The 22658-nt window shown below is 42.7% G+C and overlaps 1 protein-coding gene across 1 annotated transcript in view; it reads left to right on the top strand.

The window, feature by feature from the left end:
* The window catches only part of LOC147707746 (trypsin-like), a 37636-nt gene extending 17039 nt beyond the window's left edge, over positions 1–20597 (top strand). Inside the window, exons 4-5 of the mRNA XM_086926603.1 lie at positions 8854–8990; positions 19572–20597. Of these exons, the coding sequence (XP_086782729.1) occupies positions 8854–8990; positions 19572–19724 (290 nt within the window). The 3' untranslated portion in view covers positions 19725–20597. The remainder of the gene's footprint in view (positions 1–8853; positions 8991–19571) is intronic.
* Positions 20598–22658: the final 2061 nt, after the last annotated feature.

Raw genomic sequence — 22658 nt, 5'->3', positions numbered from 1 at the left:
TAGCGACATTTGGGTAAGTTCCAGACAGGGACTACCCTGCAAGGGCATAGAAGTGGAATGATCCCAGCTCAATTCACATTGGGGGTGGGCTTGACCTTTGGCTGCCGCTGTGGGCCTTAGTGCAGTTGCAGGCTCAACAATCTCGGGGTCACTCTCAGATTCCAGATAGGAGCTGCCTTCCTCATCCTCCTCGGACCACCTGACTTCATCCGAAGCCGAGAAAAAAGCTTCACTTGGAGCGTTCTCTTTTCCATTCCCAACTCCACCGACCGCCAAACCGGTCTCGATAGAGTCGATATCCATGTTGGCAGTGACTCCCAATTCTGATGGCTCCACCATGTTAGTGTCAGTGGTGATCTGTGCCGGTAATTGGGGGCTGACCACATTTAGCCCCATATTGAGAGGCAGTGGGGGCCCATCATTCTTCCCCGATAATGAGGCTGTTTCTCCTGGGGTCGCTACCTCTAGTGAGCCCTCCACTAAGCACTGAGATTCCTCTCCCAACATCGTGGTCACTTGTGTTAAAGGAATGGTCGAGATGAGGGGTGCCCCACTGACATCAGTTGTTACCTCTTGGAGGACCTCCACCTCCACCTCTATTGGTATACCGCCCCGACTCCTTGGTCGTCTCCTTGATCTCCTTCTCCTTCTCCTTACTGGCTTTTGAGAACAGGTCCGCGATGGACGCTGTAGCCAAGCGAGTCCGTGCTGCAGTCTGCTGCCTCTTCTTCAGTTGTTCCATCGGGGGCGTTTGAGCTTTCCGAGTGTCCTCGGCTACCTCACTTCGGATTCTTCACGCAAAATTTTCTTTTTCCCCAAAGCCGCTTTTGACTCCGGATTTACTTTGGGAGCCATTGCTTCTTTCCACACACTGCCCCACTGACTGGACAAGCTCGAGGCTTCTCGGCGAGTACTCCCGTTGTTGAGCTCCGCCCTGAGCTCCACTCTGCCGCCGTCTTCGGACCTGACTCCACCCTCCTGAACACCCAGGGCGTTTTCGACCAGGGGAGAGAGCAGCTATCGCAGTCACCAGCACCCGCAGCAGTTGTTTAGCGGACCCGCGCCAGGAAAGCGCCGTCAGCATGCCGCCCGAATTTTTCCTCGGTAATGTTTTTTTCTCCTTAACACGGGGTCGGGTAGCTCCTGGCTATGAGACTACGTCTCCATTTGGCTCCTTCTGCTACGCGTCCTCACCACTCCACCGCTATGGCCACAACTAGGCGGCCGCCATCTTGCCGAATTTAAACGATTATCAAAAAGAGTCTTTGAATTATATTTTTAGCTATTTCCTAACGACAATTAGTATTATTAACTGTACTCCTCTAACCCAGGATTTTGCTCTGGAACGGCCAGCTTTGCTACAGCGAAAACAAATGTTATGGCCTTTTCACTATAAGGATATGTGTGACAGTAATTTTCTACATGTCCCACTTTTAAATACCATGCACCGCTCCTTAGGGCTTATAAGGCCTATATAGGCGTAACATATTCATACTAAAAAGGAATGTTTAGATCATTCAAAAAGGTTCATGTGGAAAGGTCAAAGATGCAATTTAAAACTGCATAACTAGGCTACAATGGTAGGCTTGCAGTCATGTTTGCACTGACACTGTAGTGGGTGGCAAGGTATGTGCTGAAGCCACTAGTGACATTTTTCACACAGGCCCAGAGAACACTTGGTACTATATATTAGGGACTTAAATATGTCTATTAGGAGAATTGCAACATGCTTTAGGAGACAGAACTCTTGACATGAGGCTTGGGTTAGCTGAGTTCAAGAGCACAGACTAAACAAAAACAGCACAATCCGTTCACAAAAAATTGGGGCAATCATGCAAAAAAAAGAGGCATTTTCCTACAATCATCCACAGAGGTGAATGTTGATGTTGTAAGTTTAGAGGGGAGTGTGTTATTAATTACACATCATTTATAGCACTCAGTGCCCTTTGTTTTCTTAAAATGGGAAACAAAGGAACTTTGATAAATGTCCAGTAAATGCTTCAACATGCTAGCCTTTTCTCTCTCAACACTGCTAATTTAGATGAGCTTTAGTATCATAGTAGACAACTCATAAGTCCTTGCCAGATTGGTTTCATTCAGGTGTCTTTCTCTAAAGTTCAGGTAAACAGATACAGAGAACTTACCCAAGAAGGTTGTTAACATGTCATTTAAAACATCATGTATCAATAATGTTGCAAGTACAGCAAGCATTGGCAAAGTCATTACTGGTGGCTCTAAAGGGGGGACAAATGGGGCCCCATTTATGGACAGACTGATGAATAGGTCAAATGCAGGGTTCTCACTTTGAAGAATGTGTGACTTCAAGGGGTCCCCACACGGTGTACCTCCATGGTGCCTTTCACAGATAATCAATAGGGTCCTACATTAGGAATAATAATTGCAAGTATTTCTGAATTCCTCTTGTAATCACAAGATGTGTATATGAGTGAAAGATATCTGGAATTAATGGGGCATAGAGCTGCACTGAACAGGAATTGCTGGTCCCGACAAATGCCACAGACCCCACAGGGACCAATAGACAGAACCATGTCAACCAGACTATGCAAAATTAATTGTTCTCCAGGAATCGACCTTTCATTTTTAATCGCCTTCTGGGTATTCACCTTAGTAGAGATATTCTTGAGACACCAAGGGAATTTTTATTTTCAATGCCATGGGCAAGTGCTTTCCCTAGGTAGGAAGCCCATTTGTCATTATAATGATTCTTGAGGAGTGAGGAGGTCCGAGGATTAATCATTGTTCCTCTCCTTACAACATTTTGAATTTCCTCTTGCTGATGGACAGAGAAACTGGACACTACATGATGCATCGAAAATAGGAAAAATTTCTGTGTTTACCATATCCTAGCCTCATCTACATCAGCTCCATCCTGGAAAGTTTTGGGATGATCCGTCAAGTGGAGAGTGAATAAGAAAGGGAGTTCCAAAACTCATTTTCCCCTTTCATTTTTCAATAGGATAATTGAAAAGTGATAGCGCAACAACTGCTGAACGGAATTACACCTAATTTGGCAGAAGGGTAGATCTTGATCCAGAAAGCATGCTTTTGGTGTAAATTCGTTCAGTAGTTATTGAGAAAATAAGGCTTAAAATGTATAAATATTTCAGATCCTAACATAACATCTGATTTGATGACACCATATCAACCAAGAAGTTGGGGCAGCCATTTTAAGACTCAGGAATTTAGTAGCCTGTCCTAGAATTAAGTTAAAAAAAGATAGGTCAGGGTGCTTGCCCCTCTGGGCCCCCAAAATTATTTTTTTAAGTGTTGCCACAAATTTGTGGAGGATCTAAGGAGTGGGGGAGGGAGGTGGCACATTGCTTTATTTTGAGGAGGGGTTATTTGCCCCCCTCCCTAAGCCACCGTTAGGTTCTGGGAACCCTTTCCTTTGGGGTTGTCTTTATTATTAGGGGAGAAGTCATGCAGCTCAACTTCCCAAGACTCTCATCTAGGTTAGTGGACCTCATCCCCTGGGGCCGTTTTCAATTTGAGGAGAAGGGGACATACCTTGCCCGCACTCTTCCGGAACACATAACACAACTTTACTCCCACCCGGGCGGGAACATTGCGAAAAACTGCCTCCTTCTGGGTGGGAGCAAGGTGAGTGAGCCAGCTCCTTCCAGCACCACTATGGCTGCTAGCTGGGAAGCCACAGAGGTTTTTGGCAGCCTTGGGGCGCCCCTGTGGGCCCAACAAATAAGAACATGTAGGTGCCCTGGGTGGGAACTGGGTCACACACTTTTGAAAAAAACAATTCCACCTCCCACCTCAGTGGTGGGTGGGGAGCTTGCAGGGGCCGCGGGGGCTTTGGGGCTCCACAAACAGCTCCCAATGATTTTGGTAATGTGGGAATTCCAGGTCGCCTTGGATCTTCCACTTTTGAAAGACAATGCCCCCTGCTGCAGGCACTTGATATGGCTGCCTGCTGGGGAGTCAACCAGGGCCACAGGGCACTAGAGCTCCTCTCGCAGCTCCAATAATTTTGGTCGTATTTGTGTCCCAGGTGGGTACCAGGGCACTCAGGTTACAAAAAGAATTTCAAAGGAATATTAAATAAGCCACAGGAGCTGGTAATGTATTATTCATTGTTTCTTTGAAGGAGGAACCTATATTGCCCAAAGCCTCCTTTAATAATTTTTTTTATTTCTGGTGGTGTCGCTAAAAGGGGCAGGGGCACTACCAACCCTCTTGTTAATGCTGTGGGTGCTGCATAAAGTCGTCATCATGGAGAGTAGAGAATGAATGTCTTGCGGACAATAAGTGTTGGTCCAAAGATCTCTCGCTTTGCCAAACAGAAGAATTTCATTTTTGTCTACATGGTGATGGAGCGAGTAATAGTTACTTTAGGGCACAAATTATAGTTACTGGCTGAGCAAGATATCCCAAGGGTAAAAAAGCCCCCTGGTGCCAATCAAAGTTCTGTTTGTTAAAATTGGATTCAAGGGACTCTTGTGAGAGTGGCATACAGGTAACTAACTGTACCCTAACACTGTCCTCTGTCACTCCTGTGATGGTGTGTGCATGCGGGGGGTGGGGCACATGTCATGCCCCTTGGAATTGCACCCACATTTGAAAACGGTGTAGCATGTAGGACATGGTGCATGCCACACCATACAGGAATGTGCTGCAGGCACTGTCACAATGGCGATCTGCTGTACAGACTCTCCTATGAGCCTAACAGGCCAACGCCATGAGACCACCAGAACACCGCAGCCGCCATGATTTAAACTTGTAATCCAACAGGTAGGTGCACTACGGGCTATGCGGTCCTGTTGGTGAGGCCGTTGCGACAGGAGGATCACCAAACTCATAATCAGCCCCCTAGCTTCCTGCTGAATTTAGTGTAATTACGTTCAGGTGATGTCTCTTTAAAAAAAAGTCTATGGAAAATGCATGGGCATTTTACATTGTGTGACCCCTTTTTTCTTGGCCCTTGCTTAACACATCATCCAGTTACTTTCCAAGCACAAACTAGACAAAAAGTAACATAACTGCCACTTACAGGCTGATCAGATGATGCATTCAGCTCCTCTCCCTGTCCATTCCTTTCAGCCAATGGAATTTAACTTCTATAGGCAACTGAAAAAGAGGAAGGACTAGGCAGAACAGAGGCATGCATGACCTTGGTTAGTGGAAAAAGAAGAGGGAGCTTAATGGCAATAGACCTGGAAATGCACATTATTTGCCACATGACTGAGTTCCTCTGACTCTACTATTTAGGTCAGATAGGCAGTGTTAGATTTGGCTCTCTCTGCAGGATCTTCCAGTGCAAAACGTGATTTTATAATCCCTAGCACAATCTCCCACATGCGTTCGCCTATGGGGAGTGGTCCCAAAGCTCCCATCATTGATCCTCGTTGGATTGGTCAACAGTGCATAAAGTGTAAAATATTCTGTATCATATTCAAAACCATTCTTCAATCTGGTCTCCTCTGCATTACGCTTACAGAGAGATATTATCACAGTCACTTTCTGGAACAACCCAAGTTAAAATACTGTACAAAAAAATGCAGAACTCCATGGTTGTCACTGTATCTGATCTTCGTGCACAGAACCACAAGCATATTTGTCCACTCTTTGCCGAGCTTCTAACTCTCTGCATGACAAGTCACAGCAGCCCTGATCCTACAGATCTTTGAAGTCCCTTCTGTGCATCATCCTTTTCTCTAGACCAGCTAATCTTACCCTTGAGACTTCTATGACCCCTACTGAATCTCTTTGGAAGCTGGGACTCCAACCTTAAAAACCTCTACGATTTTAACCACAAAAGAATACACACAAATACAGAAACAACTATGGGCCCGTTCAGATGTTGGCAAGAAGGCTCCAACTGAGCCATTCTGATGAGCTCAGTCGGAAAGGAATCCGACCATGGTTTTTCCGGATGGTTTCCTACTGCTTTTTTGTGCCAGGCAGAAAAGGCAGTGGGAAGTTGTCTTTGGGGGCCCTCAGTAGGGCCCCCATGGGTGCATGGCCGCCAAATGGCAACCTAAGGGGCACCTATGGTGCCCCCCTGTTGAGCCCTGCACCCTGTGGCAGGCACTTTGAGGTGCCTGCCACAGGGTGCAGGGATGAACTGCACCTCTGCATTTAACAGTGCGCGCATGCGTTCCGTTCGGATCGCATGCTGCCAGGATTGCGACTGAACAGGGTTCGGTCGCATCGTACTTGCAGGTCTGTAACCGACGATAGGAGGTCGGTCGGTTACGGTTCCATCGGAATCGGGCCCTATATATAAAAGAAATGCCCACATTATAACATATTTGATTCAATTCACAAACGAAAAAATACGAAAGCTGAACTTTTAATTTTATTGACAGGGTTGTAGCGCACAAAATGTGTTTTTATTTCAAAAAGATGAAGCAATATGTTGGACTCTAGCAGATATCTTTGTAATTTTTGCTCATAATGGATGTTCTCTTTTTGTCAGTGCATAACATTACTTAATTTGATGCCACAGTCAGCCATACTTGCTACTGTTTGCTGGGCTCGTGCTGTTCCCAAAAATCAAGCTAAGGCTACCAAATTTGGAGCTTTTTCACAAACTGCACTTTGTGTTATGTGAAGTAGTACTACAAATTAATACTATTCACTAATGTACATTCGGAGACATCCAACTCCACCACTCCTATCTTTTGTGTGCAAAGGACTCTGACATGTGTGGATATGTACAAACACATGGGTCTACATCTTAGTATTAATTGTGGGAAGGAGAGGGAGGATTGACAGGAAAATGGGAATATCTTCACCTTAATCGGATAGGTTTATGAGGGTTAAAAATTTAATTAGGGAAGGACATTGAAATACAAACGCCCGATCCACAAAAGAGTAATTTTATTGCTATTCACAAACTACACTGCTAAAGTTACTATAGCCAAAATGCCCCCAAAAAGGTAGTACACAGCTCAGCCTTGGATTATTAATTAGTATAAAATGTTATATCAAACATATAAAGTTAAACGTTTGTTAAAAAAATCATTCACAATATTTATATAGATAAATATTAATGCGTTTAATATATCTTAACTTCAAATATAATTATTATAGTAACTGGGATTTTTTAAATTATTGCTTAACATAATATATACAAATAAAATGTATTTTAATTAAATTTTAAACATTTAAGTTAATGTGACAAATGTTTATTTTATTAGTTCGAGCATGAAAATAAATGTAAGCAATCATTTTGCATCCATAATTTATATTAAAACCTTTTTATAGTTTTGTTTAAATAATAACAAACTTTAATCATTTTCTGTATGCTTTAAAATAGGAAGATCTCTGCCACGATGAAGGAACTCTTCACCTATGTGTTAAACATTATGAGAAGTAACTTTGCACTCAGAAATTCTGGTGTAGAAGGTTCCACCCAGGGTGGGGATAAGTCAGTCTGCACCTAGGTAACTTTATACTAGGAAATTGTGAATTTTCAAATAATTGCAAAGTTACTATTAGCGACAGTAGTAAATTTACACATGAGTAAGTGTACACTAGTACATTTTCCTTTGCAAATAGGGTTCTATTTTAAAAAAATCCTTTATTTATCCAGTTTCAACATATCAATGACAACCAGCAGTGCAGCACTTACTACAATATTCACAGTACATAGCGAGCAACTGGAGGGGTATTCCATTGCATTAACGATAATAGATTTGCAGGAGGCAATCGACCAGTGACATTACAATTAAACATCCAAGGTACACATCCAATTACAGCCTAATGCAAAGGGCCAAAGGACCTCTAAATTTACCATGTGGGTGCTCTCCCCATTTAATAGTGTATCTGCAGGGGCTGCAAATCTTTCCACCAGGGTCACCCAGGCATCCACGTCGTTCAAGCTGTGTATCCCTCCTACTGCGTTTCGTATGGAGTTCCTCCACCAAAGACCTCAAAAGCTCTATTTCTTGCCTCCAATTTCAGAGTCCTTCATATGTACTGTACACTTTATAATTTTCCAACTTACATATGCATTTTTTGTGTTTAAACAGTTTATTAATCTGCTGATGTCATTTAATTTTCTAATTAGTCATGAACCCCCAGAGTAGAGTAGGTGCCATGGTCCCCAGGGGTCTGTGGACCCAGTTTAAGATTCAATGCTCTAGATACTTCTTTCCCCACAATGAATATATTTACATTTGTTTGCATTATTCAAGATGAAATAAATGCGATCCTCTCTCAACTTCTCCCGTAACTCATGCATCTGTTACTCCAGGCTACTCTACTGGCAGGAAGTAACTTCTCCATTGACTTGCATTGAAGTGATAGATTTTTTCAGCAGGAGAAAGCTGAAATAAAGCCATTTTCACTTTTAAAAAATCAGAAGCTCCCTAAATTGGCCTTTGATAGCCAGATTATGACAATCCTGCCCCTAAAGTTCTGACCTTGAAGTTGCCTAGAAGGTGTGTAGGATTCTAGAAATAACATATTGCCATATAGCATGTGCTGCTTCACTACTCTTTCTTCCGCTCAATAACAGTTACTGGATGAGCATTAAAACGATACAGAAGGTGTAAAATACATGAAACGAGACGTTTTGATCAATAAGCATGTCGTTTTTTTATCTGTAAATGTAAGTTACGAAGAGTGTACTGCTAGAAAAAAGATCCCATACAGTAGATTTTGCTAAATAAACACCTCAGCAAAAAACTATTTAAAGAAAGATTTCTCTCAGCAAATTAATTTGCATAAACCGTTTTGATCAAGTGTTATAATGTTTGCACTTCACGCTGGTTGCAGAGTTTGCAAACCTCACAAATTTATATTTGGTCTGCTCCTTGTGTATCTTTCGTTGAATCTAAACTATTTTCTTCCAACGTTATGTTTTTCTTCCAGTGGTTTATCCCCGGGTTCTCCAGTGTCTGGATCTGCCAATTATCTCCAGTACACAGTGCCAGCAGGCCCATCCCTACTACTACACAGCCAACATGGTGTGTGCTGGATTCATGCAGGGAGGACGGAGCTCCTGTGGGGTAAGAAAGTCATTCCGCCCTGCTCATTCCTACAGTACAGAACTTCATGTCGATTGTTAATTTGAATGAGACATAAGGTTGCAAAAGCGCCATTTTGCTGGAAACTAAAACAAGTTCTAGCTTTGTGACCCAGCATGCTTATAAAACATTGTTAAACCGGTGTTGTTATTTGCCAAGGAGAGCAAAGCCCTGCCCCCATTCTACTTGTGACAGTTAAGAGTGCAACTCAACCACTGTTTATTACAGCCTATGGCACTTGTAATACAGCAGACTAGATATCTGTCCCATTTTGACAGATCTTCCCATCTGCAAGGAATATGCTAGGAAGATTTTACTGTAGATGAGGGTCTTTTTACTTGCTTTCTCTTCTATTTTCATTGCCTTTTCTCAATAGAAATTAACATACCAATATTGTGATCATTTTGTATTTTAGATACGGCTTATTTACCACAACACCCAACATTCTACATATGCAACCCTACACACACCCTTCCTTCACAATCAAAACATATAAGAATGTAATTAGCAGAAATATTAAAAGTAAAACAGGAAACTTAAAAAAAATATGGAATAAGACTGCCTATTGTGGGATAGGGAACATGGAAGGGACATGCATGCAAAATGAACTTAAGTTGATCAACATAACCAACTACTCAATGGTAAAATGAGCATTAACAAAGGCAAATGTAAATACAAACATGTTGCAAACATAATCTCTTAAGGCGAAGAGAGAACCAACAGATACCATACGCATGTACGTAAAAAACGATACACAACTGTTTCATAACAAAATCCTTAAACCTCAAAAGACTAGTTATATGTCTCTGTGGAATCTAGGTTGGTGCTGGTCACATTCAACTTCAACTCATTCATCTGTTCCCACACCCATTTTCTAATGCACATTGGTGGACTTGGAGTCGGGCACCAATTAACCGAAGCTCTTGTTCCACACCCATCCATCCTTGGTAATTATTGCAAGTTCCTTCACTTCCTTTCTTGAACAGATGCCGCAAAACTGAAAAATCTTTTCTGAACATGAGCAGGTGCCTTAAGAATCAATCTGTTGCAACATTTGCCTATTCTGCTATATTTCCTTTGCACTTCACGTCTCACATCCACAACACTGCCAACCTTCACAACATCAACACTTTTTTGATATATCTAATTCTTGCTCAATTTCGTTCTGACATCCCTGACCCGTAATATAGTGAAAGGTGACATACCTGTGCCTATATGAGGTGTGGTTCTGATGGCCCAAATCATATACCTCATCACAGACTTCCTTTCCAAACCATTCACCAACGCCAAATGCAAGCTGATTCTTAATAATACGATTATTTCTTTCCACCAACCCATTACAATGGGGATGATATAAAGACGTTCTGATGTGTTTTATGTCAGAGAGATTTGAAAATTCTTCCATTTACCTCGACACCAACTGGGTGCCATTGTTGGTCACCAATTCCTAAGGATACCCTTCTCTCAGAAACACTTCTTTGAATTGATCAATGACTACACCAGTATTCACACTGTCCACAAATTTGATTTCATGCCACTTATCAAAGTAGTCAATAATATGCCAGCATATTTTAGTGTGCAACTGCATGCTTCCGATATGTCAAAGCGCAGTTTGTGCCATGTCAAATTAGCTGTGGTTATGGGGCTAACAGGACTTGTACCAGTCACCTGGTTCTCAACACTCATGACTCACACACTACACTCACAGACAAAACATTCCACAGCATGTCAACCCCTAGCCACAAAAAATCGTCAGGTATTCTAGGCTTCATAGCACAAATACCAACATTTAAGTTAGAACCTTGTTGCGCAACTCCGACAGAACTACAAACACTCCACACCAACGCAAAACACTGTTAAAAACCGGCAACTCATCTGAAGCCCTTAAATATGGAATTAAGTTCCCCTGAACTTCTTTAGCAGGAGGCCAATGGCTGACAACAAATTCCTGCACATTTTGTATGTCAACTGCTAAGGCTTCCATCCACTCTTCTTCAGGAAGAGCACCATTCATAGTAACATCGATTGAACTCACCACTCATACCCTTTCCAAGTCATCATACATTATTTTCAGATCAGACTCACATAATAGTAGTCTTGACAAACAATCAGTAAATGCATTCCTGACACCAACCACATAGTCTAAGTTGTTGTGAAACACTTGCAGTATATTGTCCTTTGGCAATGCTTGGGGTAGCTCTTCCACCCTCACTAGTGCTAAATTGGTCTACCAGTGGTTTATGGTCCATTCTTAGAATAAACATGCTGCCCCACACAAAACTTTGAAGTACTGCACACCCCACCCAAACCAAGAGCCTCCTTCACTATCATGGAATAAATAGTCTATGTACCTCTCAAAGCCCTTGAAGCAAATGCAATGATTCCTCAGCAACATTGCTCCACTTCTGCATAAGTATGGCCCCAAGGCCCAAATTGCTGGCATCAGTGGAAATGATACATGTGTCATTAGTATCGAATGGCTTCAGAGGGCATGCTATAACAATGTCTTATTTAATTGACTCAAACACCTTCTCACACTCATTATTGTAAATATACTTTATATTCTTCTGAAGCAGGTCCCTTAAGCATGCTGTCCTACTTGCAAAATGTCCCACAAATTTGACGTAACATTCTATTAAGTCCAAAAGAGACCTAAGTTGATCCCTGTTGAGATGTTTAGGATCCTTCTCAATTGCTTCCAGTATTTTGACTTTGGGTTTTACCCCATCCTGGGAAAGTGTGGAGTTATCCTTCTTTAATGTCAACCAACTAGATCTCAGTATGTCACAGTATGTCTTTGGTCCTATTCAGATTTATCTTGACCATACACCAAGATATCATCTTGAAAATATGTGACTCTGTGAAAATCTTTGAACATTTTACTCAACAATCCCTGAAAAACAGCTCAAGCAGATGTTAATCCCAATGGCATCCGGTAAAAGGGATACGCACCTTCAGGCAGGACAAAAGATGTAAGATGTTTGGATTCTTGACACAACTCTACCTGGTGGTAAACAGTTGACACATCCAATGATGTAAAAAACTATGGGGGTGGTTCCGGCCTCCTTCAAACGGGCAGAGGTGGTCGCCATTTTGAAAAAACCTATGGCTGATCCGTCCACCATGAGCAACTATCGCCCTATTTCCCTCCTCCCTTTCCTCAGCAAAGTCCTGGAGTCCCACATTACTCAAACCCTCACTTCTTTTATAGAGGACTCTGGTGTTTTGGACCCCCAGCAGGCTGGGTTTAGACCTGCGCATTCCACAGAAGCAGTCATCCTCTCTGTGATGGACGAACTACGCAGGGGCGCCGACTCTAACACCTATCAGGCCCTGGTTCTCTTGGACCTGTCGGCCGCTTTTGACACGGTCGACCATGACATTTTGGTCGACCGTGTCAGAGAGGCTGGCATCCAGGGCACAGCTCTGGACTGGGTGCGCTCTTTCCTGACCCATCGCCATCAAGCTGTCAGGCTGTCCCAGTTCTCTGCCTCCCAAGTCGAGTTGTCTTGTGGTGTCCCGCAAGGCTCCTCTTTATCTCCTCTCCTTTTTAATTTATACCTGGCCCCGCTTATCCGCTCCCTCCGCCGATTCAATGTCTCCGCGTTTAATTACGCGGATGACATCCAACTGGTTTTCACCATTGACTCCAGCGATCAATCTATCTTCACTTTTCAAAACACCCTTTGCTCTATCAGTGATTGGATGGGCACAAACCACCTGAAACTCAACCCCGACAAGACTGAGCTGGTTCTTGTCGGGGGGCCCTCCAATCCCTGGAACTCTTCTTTCTGGCCTGCCAGTCTTGGCAGCCCCCCCTGTCCCGTCAACTCTGCAAAAAGTCTGGGAGTTGTCATAAGTAACGACCTATCTATGACACCCCAGATCAGCGCTGTAGTTTCCTCCAGCCATTTCCAGCTCAGGAAAATACGTAAAATCTCCCGCCTACTTACCATCGATGCCCTTACTTTGGCCCTGCTTGCGCTAGTCATGTCTAGGCTTGACTACGCAAACGCGCTATATGTAGGCATTCCTGCATACCAACTCAGGAGACTCCAGCTGATCCAAAATCAAGCTGCTCGCTTGATCTACCATCAACCTAGAGATCAGCATGTCCAACCTCTCCTAAAAAGTCTCCACTGGCTCCCGGTCTCTGCCCGCTGTAAATTTAAGCTCGGTTGCATCATTTTCAAATCTCTCACTGGTCTTGGCCCCTCCTTCATTTCTTCCTTGCTTCATCCTTATGTCCCTTCCCGTACCCTTCGGTCTTCCCAATTGGCTTTACTTTCTGTCCCCAGATTCAAGCGGAAGAAACACGGTGGTCTTAGGTTTTCTTTCTTAGCCCCGACTTTTTGGAATTCCTTACCTCTTTCTCTTAGGTTGCTCTCCCCCTACTCCACGTTCAGATCCTCCCTCAAAACGCATCTGTTTACGGTAGCCTACCACTAGTCTCTTCCTCTGTTATGTAATTTTCTGTCTCTCCTCCCGACTCCCTCTGTACAGCGCCAAGAAACCTAATGGTGTTAGCGCGCTTAACAAATTGATTTAACATAACATAACATAACAAAAAACACCGCCCCTTTAAGGGCTGGCAACAGTTCATTAATATGGGGCAATGGTTGGTGAACAACCTAAATATTAGCGTTCAGTTGCCTTTAATCAACACACAACCTCAACGACTTATCAGATTTTGCAGACTTCAATAGGTTCAAAGATCCCCTGATCACACATTTTCCTACGTTCAGATTTCAGCTCATTACTTAGCCGCAAAGGTACTTAGCACACCACATGAACAAATGCCAGGGCAAATAATGTGGTGTTGGGGACTCTTCAATTTACCTAAATGTCCTTACCCACTCACACTCACCAATTCGACAGATATATGCACTGCTTAAATCATACATTCTTGTCATTTAAAATACCATATTGGGATGATTTGGATCCAATACCATGTCCAAATCACCCTGTTCATTCCATCCTGACAATTCAGAGCCTCGTTTGGTGGAACTGCTATCAAACTCCAACGTGGCATCAAATTGACCCTTAACTTATACTTTCTTTCCCCCATATAGAAATATTTCAATGTGTGAAGCTCGTAATTGTATCCTGTGAAACCCTTCAAAATCCTTTACATTCAAAAGTGTGAAAGGAGAACCAGAATCCACCATTAATTTACTGATCTTTTCATTTGCAGCAATTCTCCACTCTGGAGGTAGACTTCTCAGACACGCATTCATAGTAGATTAACCTACAGTTTCATCATGCCTTGGAGAAGTTAGCATTAATATTCAATTGCCATCAACCTAAGACACGTCATTCTCCAATGACTTTATCATTTTTAAACTATTCTGTTTCTGCCCTGACATTGATTTACATACTACTGCGAAATTACCTTTCTTGCTGCACTTAAAACAAGTTTGGTCTTGTGCCAGGTGGACTTGGTGCTTGGATTGACCACTATCTGCAGAGCCTTTCCGCTTTCTATCTTAGATGATTGTCTATCAGATTGTTTAGAGATCAGTTGAACCTCAGTTCAAGGTTTAGAACTTTTATTAATTTCCTTCATGCCTTGCTCCGAGGGTTAGATATTGTCAATGCTGTTTCCAAGTTGGGATCTGCAATGGCTAGAAGTCTTTCCTGGATTTTCGTATTATTAGTCCATACAATTAGCTGTTTATTCATAAATTCAACATTGAATCCCATAATTACATGTGGATGTAAGCATATATGCAAGGCAGCTACAAAGTCCTCAATAAACTCTCCAGGAGATGTGAATGCTGTAAAAATGTACGCCGATCCAGAACAGTTCTTTTTTGGATTGAATATCAATAGTGCTTTTTTCTTTTTAGAGGGGAATGTGTCACTGTTGAATGTCTCCAAATATGCCTCAAATGATTAACTCCACTGTGGCCAATTAAGTGGAGGAGTTCCCAAACGGGTAAATATGGTGTGGGGCTGGTATCTTAACTATGAGTGTGGCCTAGCATGGGTGAGTTGCTGCCACTAATACAATAGTTGCTAAATTGTATTAGAAACTAATCACAGTTATTAGGTGTGTCTGTCACTGTGAACACACTCAATGCACAGAAAACCTGAACAGCTTCTCAAATAAAGATGGTCACCAAAACTCAAGTACTAAGTTTCTGAGGCAGATTGGGCACAGATTCATTACCCAACAGCACAAAATGGTTGCCAGTTGGAACGTGGAGAATGCATGCCAAGCAAAGCTATAATATGGAATGGAAAGCTTCCCAATCTATCAAAATGGCTGCTGGCATCATACACACAACTTGTGCTTATGGAGGCAGTAGGGCATGGAGGTGTGGTTCAGTGGTTTTCATTCCAGTGAGAGGGAAACACGCGAGTAGCCATAAATTGCCACCGTAAGGCACCAAATATGCTGTGGGCTCAGCATTGACAACAGCCCGCCGCCAATGTGCTGGTCCTCAACTGTGCTAACAGATACTGCTGCAGTCCGGCACTCCAGTGCACCAAACAAAGAGATTCCTTCTGTGATGGAAAGGAGTGGACTCACTGGAGAAGACTGACAGTTCAACCCATTGCCACTGAAAAATGTGCACTGCGGTAACAGTTAACACTCATTGGCTTTTCCTAGGCCCAGAGTACTAGCACAGGCAGCCCTAAGTACATTTTTATAACGTTTCTTTTCTGCTCAAGTAAACCTGATTCCACCATTAAGTCATATTTTACAAACTAGACACTTTGACATTTAACATTTCATCTCATAAGTGCCCTTAAGGCACCATAAACAAGGCACTTACAGAAAGGGTAAATAGGCCCAATAGGGAATTCCAATGTATAGTACATGATTTAGATGGGGAAGCACAGACACTTTAGTTCTGTTTAGCAGTGGTAAAGTGCACAGAGTATTAAAGCCAGCAAATATAGTGTGCAGACAAAGGCTAAAATTGGAGTGACCATGCAGAAAAGGCGAATTTGCTACACTAACTAAACTAGCTTGTATGTTGGTCGAGAGACACTGGCGCCACAATTATCTTTCCGAGGCTAAAATGGCTTGTAAGACTGGCCACAGAAATGCAAATGTCCAGTCAGACAAGCACCGTCGAAGCATTATACTTCCTCACTGCTAAAAAGCAGCAGAGTTTCCCGTGAAATGTTTACAATCATTAGGGACTTCTCCAGCGCATTGCATGTGCAACAGCAGATCACCCCTTCACCAGCTTTTTGCATTTCTCTATCTAATTTCTTCTGATACCATTTTGATTGTTTATCAACTCTTTCAGTTGAGTCATCTTCAGCCTCCCTGCCTAGTGATTTGACCTCAGTTCCTGCACAGGCGCTCACCAAATTAAGTCATGCCTCTCTTGAGGAGACAACAAAAACTATGATCATCAGTAATTCATACTTCGGTCTGAGCCCTGTCTAGCCTAAATTTTTTATTCCACAAAGCTGGTCATCAATACCTCAGCCTGCAGATTGGTTAATTACTCTCTTCTGTCGAGTCATCTCCCTGCAAACAAGAAAAGAGCTTATACTCTTCTTTCTCATTTGAAAAGCCCTTCTTGGACCGCTTGGTTGTCAGCAGCCAGTCTCGTCTCACTTTCACTCTTTTGTGCAAAGTTCACAAAGAAGGTTATTAACTCTCAGCTGATGAAGCTTATCACCACAAACTTGCTTCTCAAACCCATAAAAGTGGGTTCCTTGCCTCTCCTGGTACCAAAGCAGATTTTGTCTCTGTTCAAAATGTACCGCAGATTATCTCAAACGGTGGTTAATTTGTAAAAGAATGAGTGCTGGTGCCTAAAGCTCTTCTCAGAAGCCCCTGCCCGTTTATCTCGCTCTTGCCAGTTCTTGCATTCTCATTTTGTGAAGCTTTTTCCATCATTCTCTTCAACCATTCCGTCCCTTGTTCACTGTAAATTTCTGATGCATGAAAATAAGTGCTAGTCTCCAAACATGAGTGCTGGTGGCTCCCACTGGCAATCACCAGCTCAAAGTAGGCACTGATCTTGAATGAATGAAAATAATCGTATAAAGCGCGCACATACATGGCGTAGCGCTAAAGGAGAGAGCAAGAAAAGAGAAGAAGAGGCAGAAAAATAGAACACTGTTAAGTCGGTAGGTGCGAACCTGGAACATACGGCAGCCTATTTGACTACGTTCGTGAACAGCCAAGTTTTCAACTGCTTCCTGAATTGTATCAGGGAGGCTTGCCCTCAAAGCGAGAGAGGGAGTAGGTCTGATCCTGGATCAAGGCAGAGTTGTCGCACTCATCCTTTTATCCCTCCTCCCAGCCATCAGCACTGTGTCTTGCCACACTACTTGGCAGACTTGGAGGGATGGAAGTGCGTGGGAGGATTTGAACTGGATTGGTAATTTTTAGTAGACCACAGCAAAGACTGTTTTACATTTCCTCTTCAGCCAGGGAGACTTTATGCAAAGTTCTGCAGGGATCATCACTGAACCCCATGCTATTCAACATGTATGCAACGCCTCTTGCAGGGCTGATTATGGAGCATCATCCCTCCTGGATGTGTCATGGAGATAATAGGGGTATCATTCTCAGGCTAGATGGTAACAGCAATGCGGCCGCCTCAATTGTTAGGGTGTGGCTGAGTGAAACTGTCTGAAACTGAATTCAGATAAAAGCGAGGTGATAGTTCTACCAGTCCACCTAAGATCTATTCCTCCAGCGTGGCCTGACTCTCTGGGGCCTTTGACCTTTGCCTGTTAAGAATGTTACAAATCTGGAGGCTGTGTTTGATGATGAACTCTCCTTCGAAACATACTTGGCAAAGGTCACATCATTTCCTCCAACTGAAGATTCTCTATAAGATTGTGTCCTTTTCTACCGGATGACTCTCATTATCCCCTTTTGCTACTGGTGGTGGACTCTATGCTAGATTATGCGGATGCGGAGCATCTACAGCTGGGACGGAATGCCGCAGCACAGCTTTTGCTTAAACGCCAGGTACTCAACCTCTATCAGGACGCTGCAAATGCTTCATCAGCTTCCAAAACACAATCAAATTACTTTGAAAGGCTAGTGTCTGTGCTGTAAGACCCTGTGTGAATCAGGTCCTTTGTTTTTTTGAAAAGTGGTCCCGAGAGGTCTCTTCAATCCAGGTCTACCTTCCTTTTTCAAATCCCTAAAATCAGGAAAGTATTTCAAGTGGGCATATCACTTGCCTTACAGACAGTCATTCAAAATACACACCATCAGAAGGTGTATAATTTATGACATACTTCTGTATATGTCCAGCACCATTATTATCATTATTATTATTATAACGGATAATAATGTTTATGATAATAAGGTCAATTATTATTATTATAACCATAATAATTATTAGTATTATTTATTAGTATTATTATTGTTACTATTATTATTGTCGTTGTTAGTTTTTTATTTATTGATGTTATTATTGATTCTGTGGTTGCACCTTCTACTTTACTCATGTTGTTCCCCAGAAAGACAAGGAAATGCGTGTACACCCTTCACATTTCCGCCCCTCCCATAAGGTCAGAGGCCACTGGATTTACAACGCCTATGGCTTCCTTGACGGTGTGGGCGCGTGAGGCGGCACTGCTTGGTGCGCGTGAGAGGACACTGCTTGGTGCGGCATGGGAGGGCACTGCTTGGTGCGCGTAAGACGGCACTGCTTGGTGCGCGTGAGGTGGCACTGCTTGGTGCGCGTTAGAGGGCACTGCTTGGTGCGCGTGAGACGGCACTGCTTGGTGCGCGTGAGGCGGCACTGCTTGGTGCGCGTGAGAGGGCACTGCTTGGTGCGAGTGAGGCGGCACTGCTTGGTGCGTGTGAGGTGCGCGTGAGACGGTACTGCTTGGTGCGCGTGAGACGGCACTGCTTGGTGCGCGTGAGGCAGCACTGCTTGGTGCGCGTGAGACGGCACTGCTTGGTGCGCTTGAGAAGGCACTGCTTGGTGCGCGTGAGAGGGCACTGCTTGGTGCGTGTGAGAGGGCACTGCTTGGTGCGCGTGAGACGGCACTGCTTGGCAGCTGCTGGGTTTGAACTGCGACAGCAAGACTAATGAAGGGAATCTCACAGGAATGCCCCTTTGCTGAAACGGAAGCGGTTTCAAAATTCACAATTCACATGAAACTCTTCACGCCGGCATAAAACAGATTATGGAACAATGGGAAGCCTAGATTCTTATTTCACATGTAATTTCTTTTTTTTAAACGGACAGTTAATGTTTATCGTGGTGTGACATTTCTTTCCCAGGCTTCTGGAGACATATACAAACCACTCATGCTTTAACTATTGCTATTTTATCATGTGGCCAGAATCTTCTGGCAGCTGCAGACCTTACCGAGTGGTCCTTCTGTGGGTTATTGAATGATAATGCAAATTTTTTAAATAAATCTTTGCATAACAAAAATGGTAGTTATAAAAACGTATTAACTTGTCAAAAATTATAATGCTAATGTAAAAGTCCACTCTTAGACCATTCCTCCCTCGATAAGAGGCTGCAATAAATGTTTTGACACCAGGGGATGTCTGTTTTGGAAAGAAACACAAATTACAGTATCTAATGGCAAATGCTGGGGTTTCTTTTGCAGGGAGACTCAGGAGGACCCCTGGAGTGCAACGGACAGCTTCAGGGTGTTGTCTCTTGGGGACCTAGCAAGTGCGCCTCGAAGAATGCCCCAACTGTATACACCAAAGTCTGCAACTATAATGCGTGGATCAATCAAGTCATATCTAATAATTAATGCTTTGACATTATATAAGCACAACTAAAAACAAAAAGTCGTTCTTTCACCCGAAACAATGTCATAACAAATAATGCATGTTCATAATATGGCCATCTATAGTCAGGCCCACTGGAATTATGCAGCAGGGAGCACCAACTTATGTGCCAGTGTATACTAAATTATGAGGCAAGAAAAGGCAAACTGTGCAGCATAATGCAACACATTCTTTAGATACTGTTACTTCATTATTTTCTAGTTTTTACACACGGTAATACTGTCCGGGCAAAGATTTCTCCTCATTAGTACCAGTTTAACAACAAAATACAGAAAATAGCTACCCAAAGATGACCAACTAACGTTTGAAAAGGGCCTGCGCGAACCACTTCACCATGTTTTTACTAACTTTGTATCCGGTTGATCTAGAAACACATTCTTTGGGTTAAAATCAGCAGATTATGCAGCACATGATGGATTATGTGGCAATTGTGGCAAATCCATACTTATGCGGAACAAGCTGCGCCCGCGTAATCGCATACTTCCAGTGGTCCTGTCAATAATATGCATGAATCAGTCAACATATGATACATCGGTCGCCCCACGAGTTGAACCAGAATGCTTTGCACCCCAAGAAGCCAGAAACGCGACAGGGTACTGTGGTGAATTTGTAATCCAGCTGAAAGTGAAAGAAAGAGCTGTAACAAGTAAAGTGTATCAAAATCTAGTGCCATTTGCAGTCTGGAGATTTCTGCTGTCGTTCACGCTTATAGTGATAGTGTAACTTCCAGTAAATTGTACACTGTATCTAATAGTCCCTTCCATAACAGCGAAACTTCTATATGTTCAGGAAACTACATGATTCTCTGTACTTCCTTAATAAACATTCAAGTTGCAACAAAAAATTCTGTAGACTATTCATTCGCCGAAAACCCATTACCTTGTGTTGTAATTTTCTTTCACCAGCACCACAGCACCATTTTAGTGTAAATTATTGATGTCTCCTGCACTAAAGTCTTAACTTTAATCTCATACACCAAAGGTTGGTTGCATTTTGCAGTTCACTGTTGCTATGGTGGTTTATTTTTCTATGAAAGTCACATGATTGCTTTTTTTCTATGTAAATCATGCTCTATCCTTAGCTTTCTGGATAGCTACATCAACACATGGACACTGATTCATCAAACTGCCAGTAGTAGGAGTGACATCACACACCATATAACCTTAATGAAATGTCAGGAAGTTGCATAACCTATGACCCCAAATCCACCCTTGAAGTGATGTCACATGATGACATCACACTAATTGACATTGCTGAAGTGCCATAATGACTGCATGATTACTATAACAACACAGAACAGACTAATGCCTACTTTAGACACCACTTATTATATTGCTGACATGATCTTTGAAAGTGATGGGGGGGTATTACTTTCCCGAAATTGTAGCAAATGAATGAAGTGAGTGAACTAGTTCTTTTCTAAGAGGGTTCAGGGTGGGTAAGTTCTGACTCCAGAACATTTCTAAAAAATTGGAGGCATGGCTCATTTTCAAGCACAATTTTTACACAAACCTGCTTAAAAGTCACAGGCTCTGAAAGGGCACTTATTAAATATTAAAGCCCAATCATGATGTGCCAAGCCAATGTACCCTGAATCTCCCCAACTGTTGACCCAATTTTTTCAAAATATGCTATGAGTGCCCCCATATTTCGAAAATGACCTTCATTGTGCCAGGGTCAGCATTTTTTCTTGGGTGGCCCTCATATGTCATGGCTGCCCCTTATGCAAAGATTGCATGGAGCATGTCAGTACCAGGATTTTGTCTTTATTGCCGTTAATATACCATGGCTGAACCTTACGCCAACAATTGGGCCAGCATTTTGTTATGATTCTTTCCCCCCCCCCCCCCCACCCCCCATATGCCGCGGTTATCCTCTCTTATGGCAAGAATTACCTCCATTGGGCAACCATTATTTGCCATAGGTGCCTACTATCCCAAGAGTTTCTTCAAGCATGCCAAAATCAGATTTTGTCCATGAGTGCCCATATTGAAAGAAATACCATTTGTATACTAGTACCCACATTTTTGCAGGGGTGCCTGTTATGACAAGTTACTCCATTATGCTAGTGCCAGTTTGTTGTCACAACTGGCCATCATGCTGAGAATTGCCTCCAGTATGAAACGCCAGTATTTGCCATGGGTGCTTATAAAGTTATGACTACTTACATTAAGCCAGGGACACTGGCAGACTCAAAAGCGTAACACCACATTCACACTCAATTACATTTGCTCATTCACACTTATTCATTCACATTCACTTCTAGTCATTCAGTCTCACTCACTTCTTTACACTCACTTTTATTCATTCAAACTAATTGGAACTCACTATTATTCAGCCTTACTCTTTTTGAAATTCATATATTTTTTCTCAAATACTTGCACTCACTCTTAATAATGGCTTCTTTTTCACTCGCTTTCACATATTTTCACTTACTCTGACTCACTTATTTTTAGTCATGCATTCACATTCACTCTCACATTCACTCTTACCCTCACTCTCTCATGCTTAGTCACACTCACTTGCACACATTCTCATTTATTTTCACTTCTGACTCGCTCATTCACAGTTACACTCACTTATTGTCACTCTCACCCATTGTCACTCCCACTCCAACACTCCCTCAAAATAATCCTAACTCATCCATTTTCATTCACCCACTCTCATTTGCAGTCACTCTTACTCTAACTCATAATCATACACATATGCTTCTTGTCTCTCACACAAACACTCACACACAAGCATGCACAACATACATTTAAAAGCATTTTTACTTACCTCAGCTACCAGCAAAGGTCCTGCTACAGCTCCTGCTGCTCCATTTTCTATTATACTAATAGTAAATAATACACAATTACATTCTATTATTATAATTTGTTTTTTAACTAGCCGAAAAC

The sequence above is a fragment of the Lissotriton vulgaris genome, chromosome 6, assembly GCF_964263255.1.
Source record: "Lissotriton vulgaris chromosome 6, aLisVul1.2, whole genome shotgun sequence".
NCBI lineage: Eukaryota > Metazoa > Chordata > Amphibia > Caudata > Salamandridae > Lissotriton > Lissotriton vulgaris.
Note: the sequence above shows the minus strand (reverse complement) of the source record. Positions and strands in the feature narration are given on the sequence as shown.